Consider the following 25,555-nt stretch of genomic DNA (forward strand, 5'->3'; position numbering starts at 1 on the left):
CGCGTATTTTGGTGTTGGCACTTTCTATGTAGGGTGGGGAGGGATGCTATATAGACCCTTTTTTTTCTTTTCTGCTTGCTTAGATGTTGTGGAATTCATTCTTGGCACATGTTTAAGTTGTGTGGTCATACAAAACTGCAGTATTCTTGGCTTTCTTCAGAACAAAGCATCAAACTATGTTCGGTGTTGATATTCTCAGGCATGGATATGTGTTGATTTGCTTGCATGCTTATTATGTAGCGTCTCCTAATACACCATTTCATCTCCAAACATAACCGGAGACGATTAGTTTGAGATTGAAGATTGTAATCCTTTGGGAATTACTCTGCCCTTTGCCATACCGAGTTAATTCTCTGACCGAAGTACTTTGCGAATCTGCATGCTAGCTGCCAGCCTTCCGCCGAACGGGCATCGTCTCGTGAGGCATATCCAGCTTAAACTGGTTCCCTAGAGACCAAAGCTTCTCCGTTGGTGAACACACATCGTAGCTGCTTAATCTGCTTTAAATTTCTGCCATCGATCTTACAGATACCGTAAAACAATAGACCAATTTAGATTGTGGTTTTGTCTTGTAGCCATACGCGTTATTATACTCATTCTGTCATCCTTATATTCTTAAGATGCTTCCACTTTGCGCGCCCGATTGTTAGCTTACTTTGCGCTGTAAAGTGATATGCAGCCATTAATCACAAACTAATGCCGTCCCTGCTTTCTTTTCCAGTTCAAATGTAGATATTCATGGCCTACTTATTAATAAGGATGGCACAGACCAATTCATTATGATTAGGGCCTTCCGATTCAAGTGTTTTACATGAACTGTTGAAAACCGAAGGCAGAAATCAACATCTGCACATTAAAACGCCTCTGCGAGAGAGAAAATGGAACTTGATAAGCAACGTACTGGGGAAAGTAAGATCGATATCAACTCCTTGCCAGATGAAGGATTACAAAATGTTCAAATAAGGCAGTTTGTCAATCTCAAACTTGCCTTTTTGTGGATTTAGAAGAGCGAGAACCAAGATCTGCCAAGTTAAAAGGAGAGCTTTTCTGGGCCAATCCCACTTGCCAAATAGTTAATTGAAAAACTCTTTTTTACAGCTTATCGAAACTCCTTCGATCTAAAGATATCACAGGCAATGAACAGCATTAGAATGCAAAAAGCCAAGATGGGTCTATTAGTCCTCGGAAGCCCGAATGACTCTTGTCCATGAATGAAAGAATTGTGAACTCCATCGCTTCTTCATCAAATCAGTTCGAAGCAAGACTTAATACAGGTCAAAGCTTTCTGTGATCGACCTGAGAAGACGACGACGATGACGCTTTCAATCTTGCGACCCTCTGATCTTGATCGAACCCCAATAGAAGATTACTCCAGTTTGCTGACCTCTGAACAAACCTAGAAGGAACCCTGTCGCTATCTTCCCCACCTGATGCTTCATACCCATCGCTGGTTGATCTCGAGAGCGGTAATCCTCTCAGTGCAGCCGTACCAGCAGTTAGTCCAGTCGGCTGCCGACCCTCTTCAGGCCCTGAGGAGGAGACTCGGAAAGGGTGGATGTCAGGAGATTCCAGGCTGCTTTCTGGGGAGGACCCCACGATTTCGTTGGAGCCAGACATGGCCCGACTTGTTTGGAAAGCACTCCGAGCCTCGAGCTGAAGAGGAGCCAAGCTTGTTGATGTCTCAGGGATACCTTTTTCTGCGCTTTTCAGTGAGAGATTCGTGATTGGCTCCATGGGCAAGTCGGCGGGGAGCCTCACCCGCTTACTCGGCCGTTTCCTATTATTATCAGGCCTTGGTATCATCCGTCGGCTACTGCTTCCAAAGTTCCTGTCAGCTTCAAGGCCAAATGGGGATTCTCGTCTCACGACAGGTTGGAGTATTTTAGATCTTTTTCTAGCCTCTGCAGCAGCTTTCGATACCTCTTCTGCATTTAAGCGAGCAAGTGTCCATGGACTGATTTTCACTGCTCCAGGGTTCTTTTTCTTTGGCAGATCCTCTCCCACTGTCTTCTTGCCCAAAGAACTAACGGATCCAGTGTCCGGAGGCACAACATCAAACTGGAGGAGGCATTAAAAATAGCTATTCATGGCATACAACATAAACCTAAGCTTTGTTACTTCAGCAAATAGAGTTCATAATGCTCATAAAAGAGAATTTCGAAGAGACATCATACATAAGCAGCGCTGGTTAATTGCCTCAGCTCTGTCCAAAAATAATACCCACGGAGGGAGGTTTAATTTTTATCAAGGAACTTAAATGAGGATAATCTTGACTTTCAAAGATAGAGACGAATTAACACACCAGAGCAGCACGTTCAAAGATAAGAAAATCTGCTTTGAACAATTCATACTGCCTCGAGTTTAATGAGTACCTGATCTTCAAGGAACAATCGCGGCGGCGTGCACCATGCACCTCGGTGGAAGGTTGTGAAAGAGCTCGCACTGCTCAATCCAGTAAGTGAGCTGGCAGGAGACATTTGTGCACTTTGATGGCCTACTCCTTGTTGCTCTTGGTCTTGCTCCCTCAGAGCTATGATGTAATCATAAGTGCTAATTCCCTGAGATTCAATTCAAGGCTATGTCACTCCATCATATATCCAGGAAACTTACTGTGTAAAACAAGTCCGCCTATTTTCATCACAGAAGCAAATAACACAAGAATACCAATGCAGTTTATCTAAAAAGGGAAAAATTCAATAGAACGGTAACCACAGATGATCTACAAGAAAGATGACAATATTCAAACCAATGGCCCAGCCAACCACCTGTGACCCAAAGCAAAGGCCAGAAGTGAACTACCGATTCAATATCACAACCAAGAACTACCAGTTTATGAAAGAAGAAGACTTTCAAGATCAAATACTCAATTCAAAACCAAAACAAGCGCTAGAAGTGAACATATCTCAGTCCGTGCAAGAAGAGGAAGGATACATCAGAATATCGAACTTAATGATAGGGAACAAAATTCATTAGGCACAAGAAAAGGAAAACAAAAAGAAAATGAAAAGGCTAGACAATCAAGAGAGGTGCTCATGTACTACTTAAGACAAAGTTGACAGCGAGTTACCTTCTTTATGAGAAGTATATGGAAGAAGAAAAGCTGAGCTAGTGGTAAGGTGGCAATCAGCGCCAGGATGGTGCACACCACCTGCGCCATGATTAATTCCAGTAGCTAAGTAATCATTCGATAGCTATTATATAACAATTAATACTGATGTAATAAGTCGAGACATGCAGAAAATCTTAGTACATATACAAGCAAGTTCAAATGGATCTACTAGAACATGAAAGAGCAGCAATCTTACCACCACAATCACAAAGGGCACTAAAGAAAAACTGCTCCCCAATTTGGTTGAAATATCCACCATAAATCGCTTCTTCTCGAGAAAACAGCATACAAGCACGAGCATACCCGTGGACCATTGCAGAATAAGCTGCAGTCTCAAGGCCAGGATGCAAAATCCAGCTATTTACGAGTCAATAATTGTTTAACACGAAGGAAACAAAATAATACTCCCAGGAGGTGATTTTCGAGTCATGACACAGTATGGCCGAAACGTAAACCACATTCAAGAGCGTTCACTTGAGGTGAGAATTATTATTGCTTCATGTTGGATGAGCAGTCTAGTAAATACCAGGTAAATGATGCAGAGCTAAGAAAAATGGCAAACCAAACCGGAACTCCTCAGACTCAATATATATAAGAGAGCTAATGTAGGGCCGTCCAGCTCTTATGCATATTAGAGAGCTTCAGCTCGGTTTTCACTTTATAAATTGAGAAATGCATCATGCTGGCAATACATATCAAGCATGCAAGACAGCGAACACAAACCCAGCAAACTGGAGACAATAGGAGACAGGATAAGAAGGCCAGGATCTTAATGACATCTTAATAAACAGGATTTACAGAGAAAAGAAGTTCATATATTCTTGCTTACCAAGAGAAGAGCAGATACCATAAGAGTGAAAAACTGCTTGTAGTTCTTTCTACCAATACAATTATTCAGCCACTATAAAGAAAAAGAAAAAAAAAAAAAGACAAGTAAGATGATTTGATAAGCTCCAATTTTGAAAGGAATTGAGTGCATGAATGTGTCAATAATTGGGATCACACAATACCCTGCAGTGATGATCGAATCTATCAACACATTTGTCACAAACTCTACAATGCTTGCTGTACTTGAAAACCTGCAACAGAATATCATTCAAATTACAAAAGTTTATAACAACTGTCGGATGCATATACACAATTATGATCTTGCAAACTGTCATGCGCATATATAGACTTATGATCTTGCAAAATGACAAGTTTAGGATGCAAAATCTGTAAAGGAACAACTGTCGCAAGCAGATGCTACTTTCAGGAATGATGATCGAAAATGTAAGGCCATTTTATATGATTAAGAATGATAGTGTTCAAACGAACCTCAACTTCACACAAGCTGCAATAGAACATGCCATCTTCACTTAGATGTTTCTCAGAAGATTCTTCATTCGAGCTAAAGCACTTGCACATTAAAGCGCAGGGAAGCAATGCTAATGCACAACAAGTGGTATGCTTTGATGGTGCGCTGTTCCTCTCAGCTTCAGCAGTGGACTCCTTTGCTGCCACGCTCTCTACATCCTTGTCAAGAGATTTGCCTCCAGCTGCTGTGTTATTGGCATCATGTATAGATGAAGTTGATTCACCTCCTAGTTTAGAATCCTTTTGTCGGGCATGCTTTCCATTATCTAAAACGTTGAGATACTTTTTAGACTTAAAAACCCCTGGGTCTGCAGGATCAGCTGCCGCACACCAAATGTACAGGCCGAAAACACATGTAATCTGAAAGGCCAAAGGATCAAATGGATCAGATCAGAAATACCAGATAATGCATTATATACAATTTACAGCAAAAAATCATAGAAATTCAGAGTTGAAAGACTTCAAATGATAACATAGTGGAGCATTTACTTTCGTCATCTAGAAGAAGTTACAAGCAAAGATAAACTTTCATCTAATGTGCAGAGAAGCCTAATCTATGGTGATTTATGCTGTAAGCTAGTCTGCATCTATACGTGTCCATCTGGGTAGCAGAATTTTGCTGCAAGGTTAAGCAACCTTGAATCCAAGGTTTTGCCAGTCGTTCAATTAAAAGAGGGCATGCCACAACCCGGCACCATCTAACTTTCAGTTGCTAATACAGAAGAGCCCGCAGTTGCTACATAACAGTGGCGCCACAAAACCCAGTTAGCCTCCTCACAGACAGCCCTTAGATTATGGTCTATAACCTTCTCCAGGCAAATATTGGCGGCGGCACGAAGCAATCATCTGTCCGCATTTCCCAACCTCAGAATAGCCATCCTTCTCAAAAGCAGTTCAACAACGGAAAATCTCCAACCACTTAAAGAGAGTCAAGGACAGCTTTCCAAATCTTAACACGAAAACCAGACATTTTCACATCTACAGACCACCCAACGAATGGCCAAGTTCACCGTCAACTGTTCAGTCTGAATAACCAGCCATCATCAGGTCAATTGGGAGGTCAGTCGCATAACAAAGTTCAAGGCTTTTTGACAAGTGTCACGCCGAGTGCCGCGAATCAAACGCCCACTCTAAAGGATCTGAGAAAAAAAATGTACAGGGGAATGGAAAGAACCAAGAAACGAAGAGGGGCATATCATGAAAAGAAAGGGCTAGTACATAACACCCAGTTGAAAAAACAGCAAGAATGGTACAGATCTGGATCCCTCTTTAGCCAAACACATTAAGCAGACACAATTTCGCTGCAATAATAGAAAGAAAATGAAAGGATCTTTGGAAGCAAAAAGTGAAGTACTTCACTCACAAGAGGAGTGTAGATGCCCATCACAATGTACTGAAACATCTTCTTCCCAACGAAGGGGGCAAAGAACACATAGAAGGCAAACCCCAATGCCATAAACACAGCAACTGCCACCACCTTCAAAATGCAACAAAGAAAAACCATTAAAAACATGATTTTTTTTTTTTTGCAAAGCCTACACCTGTTGAACACAAATAATCCAAATAGGAAGTACCTGCAGAGGGTGGTAAGGAAGCTGCCATCCATGCTTTCTCATTTCCCCTTCAAGCGTTGGCAACACCAGGAGGAGAAAAACTAATGTGCGGAGACGAAAATGTATTTAACCAGAAAAGAAACAACATTAACTCACTTGGACTTGTCTGCTCCTTGATTTTCAAAGAAGACTCCTTCCACTTTCCCTCATTTTCCGGGGAAAGCAAAAGAAAGAAAATAAATTTAAAAAAAAAACAGCGATTTTTAGCTGCAGGGTACAGCAAAAACAGATGCTTGCATTGGCATTTCAAACGGGTCTATTAGACAAAAAGAGGCAAAACAAATATGGGAGTGGTTCGGAAGAAAAATTGGAACTTTAGAAGAAAACAGAGATCAGAAGAAGCTGGAGTTGGGTGCTTTCCACTCACAAACCCAGATTACAGCAAAAATGGAAGCTGGGTGAGATGAAAGATCAAAAAGGGCCCTCTGGTTTCTTCTTCGTTTCTGCAAAAAGCTTTCTTTACTTGGGCAGAGAGCTTGGGAACTGTGATGGAACTGCCGAGAGAGAGAGAGAGATGTCTGGTTTTGGGGCTTTCAATTCATGCTCGTGAATGGGCATAATTACAAGGGCATGCCCTTCTTTTTTCACCCTTTTTTCTTTTACCTTTTCCGGTTTCTTCTTTGTAGCTGTGCCATGTGTTTGGGGAGGGGGTTCATCATTGAGCGAGGGAAGAAGTTGCAACCAAACGCTTTCTGGTAGTTTGCCACTTGCCGGGGAAACCATAGGCAAAAAAAAAAAAAAAAAGCTCATTTAATGCCTGTCTTGTACCCCTCTCTCTTTCGTAATTAGACTTGACCATGAGCAAGGCGGCAGACGAAAAAGCCGGACCCGATCAAACGTCCGTCTTCGTCGACCCTACCACCGGATCCCTGCAATGTAATTTCCCGCGGAGCCCATCACCGTAGCCGCCATATTCTTCTTCAATTCATAGTTTGCAAATTTGTGGACGCATCAACTCTCCTTTGCTCCTACCACACATGGGAAAGTTTTCCTTTAAGCAACAACGATGGGGTAAACCGTCACGAGCAGAAAGTCATACGTTTCTGTAGGCTTCTATGAAGGCCTCTGTCTGGTCCATGATTTGGATCGAACGGATTTGTTTACTACAAATACGTGATCTTGTCCAACCACTTTTGTCTTTGGACGGAGTTTTTCCAACTTGAGTGCTTTTTTGGGGTTGGGGGGAGGAGGAGAAGCTCAAGTCATTATTGGGAGAGCCAAGCTGGCCAAGGTTTTATTTATTTTTGTGTCTTTTCTTCCCTTTGAATCTCCTTGGAAACGTGGGGGGTGGTTGATCCATGCCCCGGATGGAGGATGAGATGAAATGAAGGTACAGAGAGTCGATTAAACGATTCGAAGTAAAGAGGCAGACTTAAGCCGGCCGAGACGAGTGTAAAGATGTACACGATTGGTCTCAAATAGACAAACAACAACGTTTTTCCGACATGTTCCGAGAAAACGATCATAGAGATCCCAGGTGTGGCGGGGAGTGCAAGTGATCATGCCAAGGGGATACTCAATTCGATGTGAGGCACTCGGAAATCGGTAAAACATTACGGCACTGCAGGTGAAATGGAGAACCGATCATGCGCTTTGATATTGCCTGTGTCGGCCCTTTCAAAATTGAAAAAGACTTAGAGATCCGTCGCTCGCCGAAATCCCATCGCTTGCACGTCCGACGACCGACAGACGATGGCCATCACCGGAGGAGAAGGAAATACGATTGGAGCCGTCAAATACCGTGCCTTTGCGCGAGAAAAGAGCAATGGAGAAAAGGGTTTGCGTTAGCTTCGATAGCTACACATTGTTTCTTCATTGATCTATTTGTCTAATTCTCCAAACAAAACAAATTTGCGGAGGGAGAGTGACCGAACATAAAGAAAAAGACGATACAAGGAAAATGGTCTGTCGAGTGTGTTGTATAAGCCACGAGATAAGATGCGTTTTTTGGCACTTTCTTGTCTGGGACAAGATCGTAAAATTCAAAGTTTTCTAGCAGGAAAAAAAAAACAACAATTGCCCAAAAAAAAAATCTCATTTAAATATTCCATCTAAATCTCATCTTTATTTTTTATGAAATCTACGGTGGACCATTTTTTTTTACTATTTATTTTTATTAAATATAGTTTTAAAATGATTTGAAAAAGTGAGCGGACATTTCCCAAAAAAAGCTAAACTGTATTGCACTTTTTTTGTTGTTGTCATGAACTGTATTGTACTGACGTAGTGGTTGGGCTGCATTAACTTCTTTGGATCGCCCTCTGTCGCCCCATGGAGACGCAAAGCACGCGAAATTCCCAAAACACCCTTTCTCCGAACACCAATTAAAATCGAAACACCAGCAACGAAAAAAGATAGCAAAGTGACGCGATGCAGAGCATCGTCCCTGAAATTTTAAATTGCTCAAAACATTCTATATAGGTTCAAATTTAATCCCTAAATTACGCGACAAATATTCATTATTATCCTTCCAATAATTCAGGATCAAGAATAATATTGAACGTTTGTATAAATTTAAATTTTGTGGATTAAATTGAATACAAATTTAATGTTCAAGCACGACATTGCACATTTCGAAATAAAAATTTAAGAATCGCATTGAACATATTATAAGTTCTTAGACCACATTGTGTGATTGACCAAAGCTCGGGGATCATTTGTGTCGTTATCCCAAAAAAAGTAGTGTATTGCGATCGGAGAATTTTATGTTTGTCTCTTTTTATAAAATGTTAGTACTTAGCAAGCATGTCAGGAGCGTATTTACCGCACGCGACTGATAGCAATCCCCCTCGCGTATAAGCTAATTGTCGCGAGCACGAGAGGGGATGTCAACGAAACCTCACCGATGAGATAGCTTGCGGAGCTGGAAAACATGCGTGATGACTTGACTTAAGTCGCGAGAAAATTGAAAGGGAATACCAAAAGTCAAACCTTGATCCGCGCTTTTGATACCGTATTAGAATATTGAATCCACGGTCTCGAACAATCAGGCGAAGGAAGATCATGTGTTTACAAGGCACTATGTAAGCAATAGAAGAATACTCAGTTCTCCCCCTCACGTGTGAGCTAATTCTTTGGATGTGCGCAACTCAACTCTTCTCTTTGTGAAATGGAGACAACTCCTATTGTCTAAGCTAGTTGTCATGCATCCACCAAATCAAATGAGTTTGACATGGGCGTGTCCATTTTGTACCGTATGATTAAACTTCCTTCCTTGCAAAAGCCAATCCATGCAAGCACAAAACAACACATGAACGGTAGGGATGATCGATTTTCAATCCAGTCCGGTTCCTCCCAAGAATCGAGAACAGAACTAGTGGTCTCGAAATCGGAGCTAACCGGTTCGATCCATTGAAACCGGTCCAAAGGATGTCCATATGGTTTGATGATACCCATATGGAAGTTTTTCGACTTTTGCTGACTCAACAACCGTTTGAAAGTAACTTATGCCTCTATTTCATACTGTATATTGATATTCATTAGAAATGTGTATGTTAAATTTGGAATTGAATTATTTTGTTTTTAGGGCAATGAAAATAGGCGATGAATTATCTGCTGTGCATAACAAAATTTGGAAACTTCCATGCGGGGTTACGTTTAATAAATTAAAAAATAAAATAAAATCTTTCAATTCGATCCGATCTTGTATTCCCTTTGAACAGGGAACCGGACCGCCCGGACACCGATTCCAATTTTAAGGGCGGGGAACCGGATCACTACCCTTTGGAATCGGGAATCGAACCACCGGTCCGAGAGGTTTTCGGTTCGATTTCGATTTGCTCACTCCTAGTGGATGGAACCGCATTATACAAACCATTTTCCCCAAAAGTTCAAAAGACCATATGGTTAGAATTTTGTCTATTTACATTTATAAACTGAAAACAAATGATTTTTAAGTTTATTTAGTTTTTTTAAATAAAAACAATATGTTCAATTACATCCAATAAAAGCAATAGTTTTCACTCATAAATAATAATACTCATGGTCTATTATCTTCACTTAATTTGCTGCATTAAGAATAATATCATCTTTGTTCGGTGGAACTGGCCTCTCTCTTATCCAAAAATAAATAAATTAATAACTAACTTAAAGGATCACACCTATAAATTGACCACCGGCCTTTTTCCACAATCGATGTGTGAAAAATCCAACAATTTCTTCCGCACATATTTGGCCTCGAGACTGAGCAATAATAACCTAACCAAATAATTGCTGTCCAGGCTTGTTAATAAATCGACTTCTCATACGAGTGCCTAGCGGTCTCGGGTCTCTTCCGACTCAAAAAAATGAGATTTTATCTCATATTTATAAATCGACTCCTTAGCCCCAATCCCAACAATAGTAAGAAACATCATTCGGGTTCGGGGCACGGGGCTCGCGATCTAGAGAGACATTGCAACGCCTGCTGCGGACAGCAAAGCACAGAAGACTGAGCACGAGAAGAGAAAGGAGAGAAAAAGATTGGGGAACAAAGAATCTGCAGATCTCTCGGAAACGGAACAAAAGATGAAAGAACAAGGTCGAGGAGACATTTGGCAAATTGCAGAAGGAGGAGGAGGAGGAGAGAGAAAGAAGGTGGAGAGAGTGGGTGGCGTTTTGACCTCGGCAAAGGAATCCAACCTCGGTTTTTTTTTTTTTTTTTTTATAACAGGAGATAAAGTTGGAGACGGGGGGGGGGGTCTTCCATACCAGTCGTCCCAAGCCAGATACGACGCTGCGTTTCTTTGTCCCGAAGACGGAAAGGAACACCAAAAAAAGAAGGCTTTCTAAAACAAACCCGTGAGCGACCACCACCCCTCCTCCTCTTGTAGCCACGTGATTGGACGGGCTCCCGTGAGGCTATTATGTCTACCTTCTCCACCCTCTAGCGACGGCGCTATGCGCCAGCGTGGACTCGCCTGAATTTTCAATTTTTATTCCAACCAAACCAGACCAAACCAAACCCAAAAAAAAAAGAAAAAAAATTGCCTCTTTTTTTGCTGTAGCTTTTTGCCATTTGACCCCACAGCTGGGGATGTTTGAGTGGGGATGACTTTCATCATACGACTTTGGGCAAAGCATGTGACTCCATTGATGATGATCAAGCTTCCTCCTATGTAGCAATTGCTATGGTCCTACACAGTCCTATTCTCTCTCTCTCTCTCTCTCTCTCTCACACACACACACACACTCATGCCTGTTCCTCATCAATCTATCTACCATACCCGAAAAGGGTCCCCTGCAATCAATCCACTGAGTTCTTTTTCTTTTTTTTCCCTTTCTCTTCAGGCCCATGTCGTTCCCAGATGAAATAGGCGACTTGAAGGCGATTAGAGCGGGCTTATGAAGGCCGATTTTCTTGTTAGAAACCGGCGGGTCGATCTCCATGCACTCGCTCTCTTGCCTTCTATGCTTCTTTCTTGTATATGTCTAATGGCAGTTCCATATTAGTTTGCACCAAGAGTTTTAAGAGCTTGTATGTAGGGATGCAGCATACTAGTAGTGGGCCACCCAAATTGGATTTCCAACTTTGGGCCTATTGGGCTTTACCACTTTGGGGAATAACCACATTCTAATGCCATGTAACTCTCCCCCTTCTGGACATGATGGAATTTCAGAACAAGAGGATGAATGAGTAAGCAGTGAGCACCAGAAAAGTTCAGTCTAATGAGTCATCTGTAACACCAAACAATTATGTGGACAGCAATTACATTTCCATGTACAGAAAGAATGCAACCCCGTGAAACAATCTCAAAAACAAAGCGTGTTAACAAGCCTACAAGGTCTACCACTTTAACACTACAGCACAACGGTACCTCCAGAGCTCGGACCCAGGTCACTCGCGATTCCCCCTTGAAGCAGATTGTTTCGGGACTTTTTCTCCCCCTTTATTTTTCGATATATGCACAAATCAGACCAATTAGCATCAACCAAAATCTGCAGCCTCCGGGTATGAAAAGGAAAAATCAAGCAAAGAAAATCAACTTTTGGTTTTAGCCTCCTTCACAAGCATATCCTTGCTGCACCACATTCCAGGGGGTGCATACGGCGGAACCTATTATGTTATCTGTTCTTCCTTTAGGCGTAAATGGGCCGTCAGCTGCTGCGCGTTGGTTCCGAACGCGGCATCTTTCTCGACTTCTGCATTCCGTTGCTGTCTCGATTGTGAGGCATAGCTGTTAGCGACGCTGTGGCTGCTCGGTTTAGCAGCTGGAACGTCATGATTGTGTTTGCCTTCGTATGTTGTTATGACGGCTTTAGGGTCGCTTGAAGGCCTCTCGACATGTTTCCGAACGTTACAACCTTTAGCGGTGCATTTGTAATAGCTCCTGTGTGTTAAAGAGAGAAGATTAAAAAATTCAGCAAACCGTGATTGAAACCACAATTCGGTTGCAAATACATTTTACACTGCAGCACCAAAATTATCTCGGAAATTCAATTGCATGATGAATTCCACATCACACACCCGCCTCTCCCGAAAGAGAGGAAAAAACCCGGTGAGGTGGCCTCAAATCATGTTCACTCTGAACAACCGATGGAACATGTCGAAGAACAGGAGATCTTGAAGGAATTTGAACAGAAGGGTCAGGCAGGATTCAGTAGTGACTAGTTGTATAGCTAGATGATTACCTGCGTATTTAAACATTTTCACCAAAATCTCATGCAAAATGCGAATTCAAAGTTGTCAAAACTTGTACTTTTAAACAGAAAATGACAGAAACGGTAACTATAGATTTAGCATGCTGTCATAGCTCATTGTTATGTAACACGAATGACAATATTCAGTCTTCAAGAAATCTGTTTATGCTGCCTTATTATCCTGCCAGGTCGGAATTTCACTGTAAATGATTCACTAGGCAGTGTGGAAAACAACGTTTGATAAGCGAGGGAAATGTCAAGGATGAACAGCGAGGACAATGTAACCATGGTCCGTGGCCAAGGATGCTTTGGTAGTCTATTAGATCATTGGAAATTGCTGCGCAATTCAGAAATGAGTTCATAACCACATAGAACAGAGGGACTATATCGGTTAGGGCTGGATTCAACTCAAATAGACAAGAATGATAATTAGAGAAACCATCATTGCACCTTGGATAAGGGTTGCCTTTGACAACTTTCTGCCCATACTTGCGCCACCTATAGCCGTCGTCCAAAAGATCGACTTCGCTTGTCGTTTGCACGATTATCTTCGGTTCTGTAACGGTCCTATGCAAAGATCCTGCAGCCAAAGCCATAGCCTCCATGCTTCTGCAGCACAAAAATGACAAAAAAATTTCATCAGGGTCCATGAAATTCTAATGGTACACATCAGTATTGTTGGTTTTAGTACCGTCGCTTTGGTTCGGGTTCATCCTCATCTCTATCATTTGCTCCAGTCTCAGCATCACCAACTTCCTCGCTGTCGCTTGTCCCGGACAAGTGCGCAGGCGTGACCTGGCTAGACTCCTGATCCCGAGGCATCAATGCGAGGGGAATATGAGAACTTCCCTCAACATCCGAACTCCCGTAACCGACTTCAGAGTCCTTTGCGCGGTTATTGCTCTTGGGGGGCTTATGATTGTGCTGTCCCTTGTAGATTATCTCGGTTATCTGGCCATCGAGAGAGCGCTCGACCTTCTTCTTGACGGGACAGCTAGGGTGCGTGCACTTGTAATAGCTCCGGGGGAATTCACTTCCCTTGACCTGTTTCTGACCATACTTCCTCCAGTTGTAGCCGTCATCGGCCGGCTTATCAACTGCGAATGAAGACACAGGAGGTCTCTGATCAGAGTGAGAGAAGTCAGTGGGTTCTGTCTCGACGATTTTCGACTCTTCCAAGGATGAGGTCCGCTGGTTCATCATCGATGCGTCCACTGTGAAGGGCGGAAACTGCATCGTTCCTAAGGATAGTGCGGCAGTTGCGGAAGATGCCGATGCATACCCGGGTTGGACGTGATGAGGCCGAGCTTGCAAAGCTTGAGCGCCCATGCTGATGAAGCCGTGTTGGTGAGACATTCCTAGAGGCCCCTGCAACTGCAAGAACCGCGAAATTAAGCGAATTGGCAATTTGCATATCAAGATAAGTGAGTTCGAAGCAAGATCATCAATTAAAAAGATGAACCCTACTATTGCCTCTATTGGGCATTTAAAGGAGACACGTTTCGCCGAATCATGGTTCTTTAATGGAGGAAGAAATCTACTTCTGTTCTAGACATTACCCAGCACAACAAGTGAATTCCAACTAAGCTTTTAGAAACAGTTGTAGTCATCCATTTTTTCCGGAAAAAGAAAAACGCGCCGGTCTGATTTCACTAAGAATGATTACCGGAAAAGAAGGGAAGGTCCCTGGGGTGTCGAGCAAAGCCGCGGGGCTCAGCCCTGGCGGTATGGCGAACACTGCCGCCGGAGGCGGCGGCGGCTGCGAGACCGCCAATCCGTTCGGACGGCTCTGCTTGAACCGCAAGTCTCCGGGGACGGCCGTCTTCTCGGACGCAGGCAGGGAGAAGCCGAGCCACTGAGCCGTTGGAGAAGCCGCGGCGGCTCCAGAGAGGAGCTGAGAGAAGGACTTGCAGTCCTCGCCGTCAGAGAAGAGGAGGCGGGAGACCATGGTCATCGGGCCGGGGCTCAGACCCCAGGCCGTCCCGCTCGACCCGCCCACGCCGCCAGCGCCGGTGAAGACCGAGTCAACGGAGGCGCGCGGTGGGAGGGCGAGCGAGGGGCGGGTGGTGGGATCCGTAGGCCTTCCTGGAAATGGCGGCGGCGGCGGCGGTTGGTCCTTGCCCGCCATCTCGACTGGGTAAAGGAAAATCTCTCTCTCCCTCTTTTTTCTTTCTGGGGTCCGTATCCTTTTTGTTTTCCTCGTACTTTCTATGTCTGGAAAGACAGAGAAAAAGAAAAGTGTGTCTTTCTCCCTCGTCTGTCGCTCTGCCTTTTGCCCTTCTTTCTAGATTTCCATGAAATGAAGAACGAGTTTTCGGAAAGAAGAAGAAGTCCACGCATCAGATAGAGAGAGAGAGAGAGAGAGAGAGAGATTGTCTTTGCCTTGTTTGGGTTTCTCTACTTTCTAGAATTTTTTAAACAGCGAAAGCCAAAAAAAAAAAAAAAAATAGCGATTAAATCATTTTCGAGGAGAAGAAAAATCGAGGGGCGGGCAGCTTCTAAAGTGGAGCGTGATTGGAGAATTCCATGCAAGTTGGTACCTCCCCCCCGACGGAATTTACGAGTTTGTCCCCGACGACTTCAATGCATGGGTTGACTTTTTGTTTTTGGCACGTAGACTAGGACACTTGGGGGAAATAATTCATATTAAGGGATCAAGAAGTTGCAGAGAAGCAGCCATTCTAGGGCTTTTCGAAATATTTATAGTTTTTGGGGGCGCGATGAAACGATGCGTATGGTCGGCCTTTTCGAGCAAAGCTAAAGTCATCACCTTACGTGGAGAGTTTAACTTGTTTGGTTGGTTCGAACTTTTCCGCACGAGGACGTGTTGCCCATTTCCTAATTGCCTAACGAGGAGATGCGCCGGGGGGGTTGACCAACTGCATCAGTTGCAATAGAAAAGCTTAAGAATGATTACAAACTAAGTTTGCTCCATATATATTCTTTATCGTAGGTGAAAAGGCAGTGAAGGGCAACCCGCGTTACAAATCCATGTTACCGCGGGATGTTCGGATTGAGCCGCAACTCGAAGGTTCGAGATTGGTGAGCTCTTGCTGAAGTGCTAGTAGCCATCAAAAGCCTCTCCCCGTGAGTTACGAGCCCCTTTGTTTTCTAATGGAAGATAAGGGATCATGTGGGTTGACTACAAACTGGCAATCGCAGTAGCTTTCTTTGCTCACGCCATGACTAATTTCGTGCAACCACGTAGCCCCGGATCCAAGATTTACTCTGAGACAGAGAGAAGGGGAAGGATCTTGGATCACCCACATTATTATACTTCCCTAGAGAATTAACTCGACGGGCAAGATGGGAGGCCATTGAAACTCTCTCCGTCTTGCCTCGCATTTGTGTTACGTAGCTTAGGTTTCAGATATTTCCCGAAGTGGAAAAGCAACAACCGAACTCGAGGGCAGAAAGTCTCTTTGATAACAGATTTGACAATCCATGCCGTGTCATTCCGGACTGAACCTCCTGCAACGATCAACGTTCATCAATAGTGAGGATATTGGTTTTTCTGCCGAGCCAAACCGGCAGCTTCAGATTGTCTAGTAGCACACTTCAAGACTACATCAAATAATCGCTGCCCCATGTTGTTCACTTAAGCAAGAGGTTCGAGATGAGAGAGTTTTCAGTGGGGCTACACCAAAGAGAGAACTCCTAACATTCGTGCAGTGCCGAGTGACCTTTGCGCATGATTTAACCTTATCAAAAGCAAATATCCTACCAAGAGATCAACTCTAGAAGGTCAAGCCCCGTCGCTGCAGCTGCTCCTATAAATTTTAAAGGGGGCATACCCGTTGTACAATAAATAGACATCCTCTAATAACAAGACCACTGAAAGCTTCGTCGGCATTGTTCTCTAAATGGAAGCCCTGGACTCTCATTTCATGGCAGTACAACCAAGTTACAGTTCTAGACATGAAGCAGCCTCATCAGTATAAACACTCAAGTTCACATTTAGTATGTCACATTTTCAGGAATAATGCTGTATATGAAACCTAATTTGCAAAACATGGTAAGTTTTAGATAGCTAGGTATATGAAACCTAATTTGCAAAACATACCAAGTATGCAATATGACCCACTTTTTTTAGATATCCAATTGCAAACTATTCACACCACATCAGCCAATGTTGTGAACTAGTCTTATCCAAGCAATTTTCAATTTTCCTTAGCATCATGGCCCGAGTAGTTTTCTTCCATTTAGTAGTCATGGAAACAGCTAGGGCTCACCAGATGGTGCCCATCCACAAATCAGCTTTCAAAAGACGGACACCACGCTTGTTCCAGAACACCAAACTTAAGTTCCCGCATTATCTTTTGGTGAAATAATACAGCAAACAGAATTAAAAAAGGCAGCAATGCCGCAGGTAACAACTAACTTCTACTGCAACTAGAGCTTCCAAGGAATGTGGTGCAAAAATGCTTCTATACAGCCTTTGCCAGCCAGTTATTTAACATTCTCTGCACCATAAGACAGGCAACGATCCACATAATTCTTCAGAGAACACACGAGTGTCACATAAACAAAATAATCAATGCCAAAACGCTTCTTATAAGTAGGGTCACATCTCATTAACCCATCAACAGAGATATCAACCCCCAGTTGTCTGTCCAACCAACATAAAAGCAAAGCTGAAACCTTCATCGCCTCAGCTCTGAGCATTATGAATATACTAAGGTACAGTCACTTGGGACCAATGTCTTTGAGAGCGCAGATCTGCTCCTCTCCCATGGAGGACATAGCAGTGACAACCAGATCTTTACCTTCACCAAATCCATCCTTGATCTGTGGATCTCATGGGAAAACATGTTATAAACACCAATAAGTGATAAGTAAACCAATGGTAACATAACATAACAAGAACAAGAAGAAATCATTAGGTTGCTGGGATTCTAGAGATCAGAATGGTCAACTGTAACAACGGCTGCTCCGAGATCTTTTTAAAAAAATATTTACTCAAACAGAAGCACGAAAAGCGCAACCACATCAAGTCGGACACGGACTACTTTACGGAAGGCAGATTGCAGTAGGTTGGAAGTAACAGTCCAGGACGTGGCAATGTTGACTTCATATGTGAACCAATCACTCATCAAGAAGAAGATTTAGAAAATCTCAAGATCCTATGTCACATTGAAGTAGACAGACCTGTGCAAGCAGAGTTTCATCGGTTGGAAGCCTCAGGTCATCCTTCGTACTCCCATTCTCAGTCAGCAGACTCAACTGAAATTAGAAAAGCCTGATGAGCAGCTCCATATAATCAGAAAAGGCAGACTAAACCAAATTAAACATAATCTTACAAATCCATCCTCAGAAATATCAATCAGCTGGTAATCAGTACGAGTGACATGGGGAACCTACAAAAGCAGGAGAAAGATATTAACCTCATTAGAAATAGGAAATATATTTAAGTATATGATATGTACTAGAATTGAAAAATCCATACATCGCAGTTGTGAGACGATGGAACTATATCTTCAAGCTTCTTGCCGTTAAAGATGTCGATTCCAACAAAATGACACTTAGCATGGCCATGCTTGCCAGTTTTGGAGGTAGAAACCTCAACAACCTGTAGTAAACATGGAGATATCCAGACAAAGCAGATTATTAGACCAGAAAATTCACAATTTCGCGTCAAAATGGTAACAAACTGCAGCAAAAACAGTGAGGCAAAAAAAGTGGGAAAAAAGAGCATTAGCCAAGAACATGGCTACAGATGCCCAATCAAATTCAAACAACTGATAAGCATGGGAGAACGATCTGCAAGCAACAAACATTGGCGACAAGATGCTTGGTAGCCAGATGACATTAAAGTTCTCACGCATAGAAGACATGTGGTTGAAGTTGTAGCTGATAAGATTTGCTCATTTTGTTCTTTCCGCACTGAGCAAATGTGCCGGTTTTATTGCACAGAATCTTTGAAGACACGAAGAGGGGGTATGACTACGAAAGTTCAGAGTTTCAATACGGATGGTAATTACCAAGGTATTATCTGTGTTAGCAACTCATGCAAATGCAAAATTACCCCAAATCACAGATAAATGATTAGATTCTGATTATTACAAACTGCAGGTCGACATGTCAAACCATGTGGACCATCAATTTACTAGTGCTTGCACCTCCTGTAAGATTCGCCCCCAATCTTTCACTTGCTTCCTGTTTCAAGATCCATCGTCTCAATAAGCCAGTCCTACATATTTCAACAAGTACCGACGTAGCACCTTTGCTAGAGATAGGTCAAGTTAAAACACACAATCAGACCGTAATTTTTCCAACCGGTAAGCAACAAAGAGCATAGTTATCTGGAAACAAGACCGAAATATGAGCTTGGCAAACTAAAACACGAGGCACATCGGCCAGGAACCACCAAAATCTTCAACAATTACCGTCTCCTGATAGCCTAAATAGCTAATCTACCCCCTACCAATTACCAATTCCACTAGGAGCGATCTCAAAAAGACAACAATCGTGTACCAAGCGCACCCCCCCTCCCCCTCCCCAAAAAAAAAAAAGTTCTAACGCGCGATTAGCAAATAATCAACCGAACGTAGCGGAATCGACACGAATCAAAACCCAATCAGTCGATTGACTCGAAGATGGAAGAGAGAACGGCGTGCCAATTTTTGAGTTCGGGAAACAGAAGTAGACCTTGCAGGGTCTGTTTTTGATGACGATGTAGCCATTTTTGCGGATGGTGCCGGCTTGCTGAGGGTAAGTCTTCGAAGCCCCGGCGTCGGCCTTCGACTCGAAGTGGTGCTCCTCGTCGGACATGGCTTCGTCAAACGAATCGCAACACAGATAGAGAGAGAGAGAGAGAGAGAGAGAGAGCTACGTGGAAATCAGAGGGAAGGGAAGGAGGAAGAAGAAGAAAGTCCCTAGGGTTTGCTCGATTTGGATCGGGTCGGTTTCCACCGTTGGATCCTTTCACGAAAAGAAAAAAAAAATATCTTCCCCGTCCCTTCACCATTCCAGCGCACGTGGGCTGCTGGAGAAATTGAGCACCTCCTCCTTTCTTGCGGTTAAGCGCTTGCAATTGCAATTATTGGGATCGGCTCGATCAATCGTAAATTGGACCATATACAAACAAATATTTCATTTTTCATGCGCCCATGGCGATAGGTGCTCGTGACATCCATGAGGACCAATTTAGTTGGACGGTCCAAATTTATCGAAACCATGACCGTATACCGATAAATTGTTCACCTCAACACGAGACTTATTGCATTGTTATTTTGACGGCAAAATCAAGTCCCAATTCAATGTTGTTGCTGCTGGGGACGAGTGGATCATTTCCTTTTTCCTCAACTATCATCACTTTGTTAAATGCCCGCACTGAGTAATCGGTTCATACGTCCGTAAAAGAAGTTGAGGTTAGGAACATTTGTGCCTAAACCCAAATTTTTAAAACTACAGTGGTGAAAAAAAAGTAGTTCCCATCTATGAAGTAATCCTTGATTACAATTTCCAACATGAGTAAGCTTTACACCCAAAAAAGAGGGAAGCTACATCCGAGACTGCTACCATACTGATATAGATCTCGTAATTCTAGATATCTATTGTTTATTCTTGCTTCTTGTATTGGATCCACAATTAATTTTATGGGTCCGTAGGATTGTTCATATCCAAGTCAAAGTACCCAAAGACAGAAATATTGTGGCTTGGTATATTGAATTTGCTACACCCCGTTCGATACGTGCGCACGAACACAAATCTACTAGTACTTGCCAAGAGCTAGAGCACAAGTCATCACAACCTAAATGCTGCACTAAACTTCCCAGTTGAAGATCCAGACGCAGCTGGTTACACAGAACGCCAGAAGACCCATTCCTTCCTTTCAGATCGCTTGTCTGAAATTGTCAAGTCTGTGCGTAAATTATAGGTTGCGCCGGCCAAACAAGGAACGGCAAAACACGAGGTACGTGGCGATCATATGCGCGGTACATCAACCAGTAATTCGGAAGAATAGCGATGATACAACGGTACAAAACGTGAAACAGTACAGCAAAAACAAAAGCAAAAGATTACTGCCTATCCGAGCAACCGACCGGCAAACACTTCGTGGATGCTGCCCATAACCTCCATTTCTGGCATCAGATGCACTGCACTTCGGTGCCTGAACTACTAGCAGAAGCTGATCCAGGGGGAAGCTCGTTGAGTTCGAATATATGTATCTCAGGAAGTTCCTCTCTGCCAGGAGAAGACAAGGGCACAACCGATTACAAAACCTTGCCAATTGCCACTGACTAAAATGTCAAGACATGTTCGACCAAAAAAAAATGTCAAGACATGGATTGCTTTTAGCTGCCAGGTTGTCAAACATTAATGTCATCTAGTGAAGCCATAAATAAGAGGAGGGAAAGTTCGTTAGCTGATCAAGTCACTGTTTAGCTTGATACTTTTGCACAGTTAGGGTCGAATATGCATGTACAAATCCATCTAATTTGCTGCCTTTCCATATGTCCTTTTTGTCTTTAATCCAGTTCCATTATCTTCAACTGAGCAGAGGGACAAAAGAATTCTACTTACAATTCATTAGCTTCTTGGTATGTGTAGCTTGACGCAACTGCCAAGAGACGAGCCCCGTGGCTATAGGACAGAGACGCCACGCTATTTCCGAATCTGGGTAGCTGAAAGCAGAATGTGCCGGAGTGAGAGATGCAAATTAGCCCATATCACTGCTAAAATTAAGAAAAAATGGGCAAGCACCGAAACAACAGAAAATGGGAGGGGATTCATGTGGCAACGTGCTGATACGCATTGGTTAAGACATGATGCAATTCTTTTAACTTGAACCGGATACAGCAGGCAAAAGATTCATAAGATGACAATACAAATCTTCAACCATCATAAAAATGCCTTTTCAAATATCTGGTAAACATATACAATACAATCTACCAACTTGAAAAATCAGTTCCCTGATCATAGTAGATGTATTGACCTCCCTATCACCAGAGGCACGTTCCAACAGAATTGCCAAATTATGTAATGCCAAGAATTTGAACAACTCCCCAGGTCAGAATACAGGATCACGTGACTAGCACCTCGAATAGTCTTCTCTTATTGCGAGCGTCCCATAAAGCAACATACCCTTCATCATCACCAGTCACAAAAGAACCTAAGCCCCTGCATAAACATGCACACGACTATGAATTCACATAAATTGCTTAAATCAGCTACTAAAGGAATTTCACATACAGCGGATTGAATACAATGTCATTCACCGATACCAAGTGATTTCTTCCATTCTTTGCCTTCGGATGGCACCGGAATGTGTAGCTGCAACAGACCATATAACTCAAACATGTCACTATCTTAATCCATATAAATGGCAGAGTCTGGCAAAGGAAACATAAGGGGGGAAAAAGGAACTTGGATTCAGTGTTAAGACAAAAGATGAGCATGATTTTACACTATATTGATGCTAGAAAATTTAAGTAGGCTTTCTTAACCAAAATCATATACAATGTCCAGTAACAGAACAGAATTCTCATAGTGAAATAGTCCAATGATTAAATAGTACTTTTTCTACCAAAAAAAGTCGTCAATCACAATGATGGTGCATTTCCTAGAATTTGATGCAAAAAGTCTATCGGATATAACGTGGATTGTCAGGCCAGAACAATCAGTATTGATTTTAGTCTAATGGACCTTTATCCAGTTGTCCTATAATCCAAGAGTTTTAATGTGCGTGTGACAAAGTATCGACAGCCAAATAAGTACAGCATACTACTGACCTGCTGTCATTTGAATTGGATGACGAAGAAATCTCAACAGCTACACGTCCATCGACTGATCCAACAGCAAATCCTGCATAGACATCACCATGACAGTGTGTTTAAAGCATCAAAGTTACTGCTTCCATGATCTCACGTATATAACACTCAGCCGTATGCAAACCTAATGTAGTCCTTAGACATACCTTTGAAAAAAACACTTGAGCTTATGCATCTTATGCGAGCATCAACTGGTGATTCTTTCAATTGAAGTGATCTTTTTAAATTGCGCAAATCATACACACATGCCGAATTTCCAATTGCAACCATTAGATTACACCCGGAGACTGAGAGGGACTCCACCTCTCCATTTACATTAATTGAATGTGCAATAACATTATCCATGCGTGTGTCCCAAAAAACTAGTTTTTTGTCTAAGCCAGCTGTAATCACTTGACCTGCACCAAGACACAACACCAAGGGCAAAAATTTATCATAAGTAGACAAGAAAAGCTTGTGACTATGAGTGACCAGAAAAATTAGAATCTGATGTCGCAATTTGATCTCCTTTTTGGCTAGCTACTTGTCAGAATCCTGCGAAGGCCCTACTGCCATTGTCCCATATATGTGCACCTCCAAGAGTGCTGGGGATAGATCACTTAGCATAGAATCAGGAACTAAGCTGTCTGTAAGTTCTCTTTTACTTAGGTTGTCGATTACCCAATACACAGTTGATGATCTGCACTAAGCTAAAGATAAAATAAGAAAACATTGTGACAACCAGGAACCTGTGTCCCCCTAGATTTACAACTAAATAGTTGATAGGCACCTTTTGTGCAAGTTGAGTTGAAAACTAATTAGAGCTTCTCACAGAAACACGTATTCACATTTTACCATAAGTGTCACTAATAGGAGAAGCAGATGTTAAAAACTGGGAGTCTGAAACATCTTATTCTTCACAAAGGAAGATCTTTAATCTTGCAACAAACTTGTTATTGAAATAATTATCTTGATCCAGATGTCTCATGTTTAAAAAAGCTTCAAGTTCCAGATTTAAACTTCTCTCCAGAAATTGATGCCAGGGAAATGACTTCATTGGAGAGATATTTACCTTTAATGGAAGAAATATGTTCAGCATCTTATACAACATGTGTGAGATGGTGTTGAGAGCTTACGAGTTTGATCAGAGCATTCAATGCAGGTTGCTATATCAGCATGACTTCCAATCGTGTCCTGAGATCCAGTGTGCAAATTGTACCTACATAGAGTGTATTCAGGGAAAGATCTTACTAAAGGTGAAACCCACCCAGTGGGACAGTCAAATGTAAGAAAAATTACTCCCCTTACAGCTATAAGATTCTATACCCCTTACATGATAGACCCCATAGAAGAACTACCTAACCAAATGAAAGCAAGCCGCCCCTTTAAGGGAGAGAACTCTTTTCCCATGCATTAACCTTGCCGTCACTTCTCCCGAATGTCCAAGCAACACCTTAAACCACACATTGTTTAGGAATCTGATATACTGACCAATAAGGCATTTATGTCGGCAATCACAATACACCTGACTCTTATATTAAGGGCTGCACGAAAAGAGTAGGCAACAAAGAAGTGAGCGTCAATAATGTCGAAAAGGCAGATTGACTTTGACATTATTGACGCAACCCCGTGCTCATACTTTAGAGTAAGACCATGTAAAGTCTAAATCTTCGAAGATATCTTTAGTTTAGAGCATATACTAAGTTATGAACACTCGACTTAGCAAGAAAATCCAAGTTCCTGGTAATGGTAAGGGGTTGATCTCCCTAATTCAGAAGCCCAATCCCACAAAAATAGTTTATTTACTTGCTCAGGTAGAGAAAAAGGCACAAGCACATGAACCAGCAGCATTAAAAGGTAGCAAAGAATAGAAAAAAAATGCAGTTATTGAAGATGGAAAGGTGAAAAAAAAACTCAGGCTTCAGGTGTGGTTTCAGGATTCGGATTCACCTTATCACAGAACCATCAGAGCCAACGCCAAAAGCAACAGATTCTTCCTGGAAGCAACAACTGAGAAGAGCGGCTTCGCAGGGAGCTTCTAATCTGAGCTCGGAACCATCCACGTCAAACAATCTGAGGCACTGCACAAAGCCCAGTTCATCAATCTCAAACAAATAAGGAAAATAAGACTCTAACAAAGACTGAACTTCTGGAAAATCATTAATTCGGAGAGAAACCATGCTCACAGAGTCCCAAGAAGAGACGAGGAGGTTGTTGGACTGAGGAGCGAATTGGGCTCTGGAGATGGCGTCCCTGATGGGGTTATCGAGCTTCTGGCGAGCTGCAATCATCGGAACACCGCTCACAGATCCGAAAACCGCCGGAACTTCTAGATTGTGCGCTCTAGCGTTCTTCTCGGGAGGCGAATCAAACCCAGAAACGAAATGGGCGTAGTCGGTGACGGAAGCGAGAGCTGTCTAGTGAAAGCCAAGGTGAAGAAGACGCAGGCAGAGAGAGAGAGAGAGAGAAGGCACGAACATTGACCTGAAGCTATCCCCACAACTTCCCGCTCTGCTTTTGAAAAAGTTAAGTGCCTGGGAGGCGTTTAGGGGTCGGGCCAGACCAGACAAGCTCGTACTTCCAAAGCCCAGCATGGTAATTGCACGACTCGTTGGCCCAAAACTTGTCTTGCACTATTCATCAAAATGGATCCACGAGGAGTGAGCGATTTTATGATCGGTCATCCTGGAATCTGAAGTCTCCCAATCGAAAACGATTCGCCTCCTTTGAAACCTAAAATCGAGGACCAGCCGATCACGAGTTCAAAGGTCAAGTTTTAGGGTCCACTCAGATTTTACGTGCATTCTTAATTAAATGATTATAGTGGATCATACTGTCATTTGCCACTACAATCAACTCACCACAATTTATATCTAGACACGCGAAGAATGTGAAACATTGGCAAAGTAAAATTGCCCATCATGGATATCATTGGTTTCAGATTATACATTAATCATCGAATGCTATAAAATACCACAGGATCATGAGAAGATATTGACCAAGAAAAGTAGCAAATACTTATTTCATGTTCCCGGTTTCACATGGAACTAACCCGTCAAAATATATTTCCCAATTTGGAAAAAGTATAAAAAAAATCATAAACGTAT

At 42.6% G+C, this 25,555-nt stretch overlaps 3 protein-coding genes across 3 annotated transcripts; all 3 read right to left on the reverse strand.

Moving 5' to 3' along the window:
* Positions 1-914: 914 nt before the first annotated feature.
* On the reverse strand, positions 915-6,709 carry LOC115750926 (probable protein S-acyltransferase 22). Its single transcript, XM_030688565.2, has 9 exons — positions 6,040-6,709; positions 5,829-5,942; positions 4,427-4,825; positions 4,120-4,188; positions 3,939-4,010; positions 3,306-3,434; positions 3,068-3,148; positions 2,373-2,558; positions 915-2,058 (listed from the first exon to the last, which is right to left on the reverse strand). Exons 1-9 carry the CDS (start codon positions 6,079-6,081, stop codon positions 1,276-1,278), a joined length of 1,875 nt encoding a protein of 624 aa, XP_030544425.1. The 5' UTR covers positions 6,082-6,709; the 3' UTR covers positions 915-1,275.
* Positions 6,710-11,709: 5,000 nt separating this feature from the next.
* Positions 11,710-15,101, reverse strand: LOC115750937 (probable WRKY transcription factor 3). Its single transcript, XM_030688574.2, has 4 exons — positions 14,363-15,101; positions 13,388-14,064; positions 13,147-13,305; positions 11,710-12,386 (listed from the first exon to the last, which is right to left on the reverse strand). The coding sequence occupies exons 1-4, from the start codon at positions 14,822-14,824 to the stop codon at positions 12,116-12,118; spliced, it is 1,569 nt and encodes a 522-aa protein (XP_030544434.1). The 5' UTR covers positions 14,825-15,101; the 3' UTR covers positions 11,710-12,115.
* Positions 15,102-17,100: 1,999 nt separating this feature from the next.
* On the reverse strand, positions 17,101-24,803 carry LOC115754483 (mitotic checkpoint protein BUB3.3-like). Its single transcript, XM_048279035.1, has 14 exons — positions 24,635-24,803; positions 24,399-24,529; positions 23,585-23,667; positions 22,616-22,867; positions 22,431-22,503; positions 21,892-21,972; positions 21,738-21,819; positions 21,223-21,323; positions 20,802-20,883; positions 19,345-19,524; positions 18,143-18,265; positions 17,997-18,053; positions 17,845-17,919; positions 17,101-17,484 (listed from the first exon to the last, which is right to left on the reverse strand). Exons 1-14 carry the CDS (start codon positions 24,737-24,739, stop codon positions 17,383-17,385), a joined length of 1,527 nt encoding a protein of 508 aa, XP_048134992.1. The 5' UTR covers positions 24,740-24,803; the 3' UTR covers positions 17,101-17,382.
* Between the last annotated feature and the right edge of the window lie 752 nt (positions 24,804-25,555).

The sequence above is a fragment of the Rhodamnia argentea genome, chromosome 5 (assembly GCF_020921035.1).
Source record: "Rhodamnia argentea isolate NSW1041297 chromosome 5, ASM2092103v1, whole genome shotgun sequence".
Classification (NCBI taxonomy): Eukaryota; Viridiplantae; Streptophyta; class Magnoliopsida; order Myrtales; family Myrtaceae; genus Rhodamnia; species Rhodamnia argentea.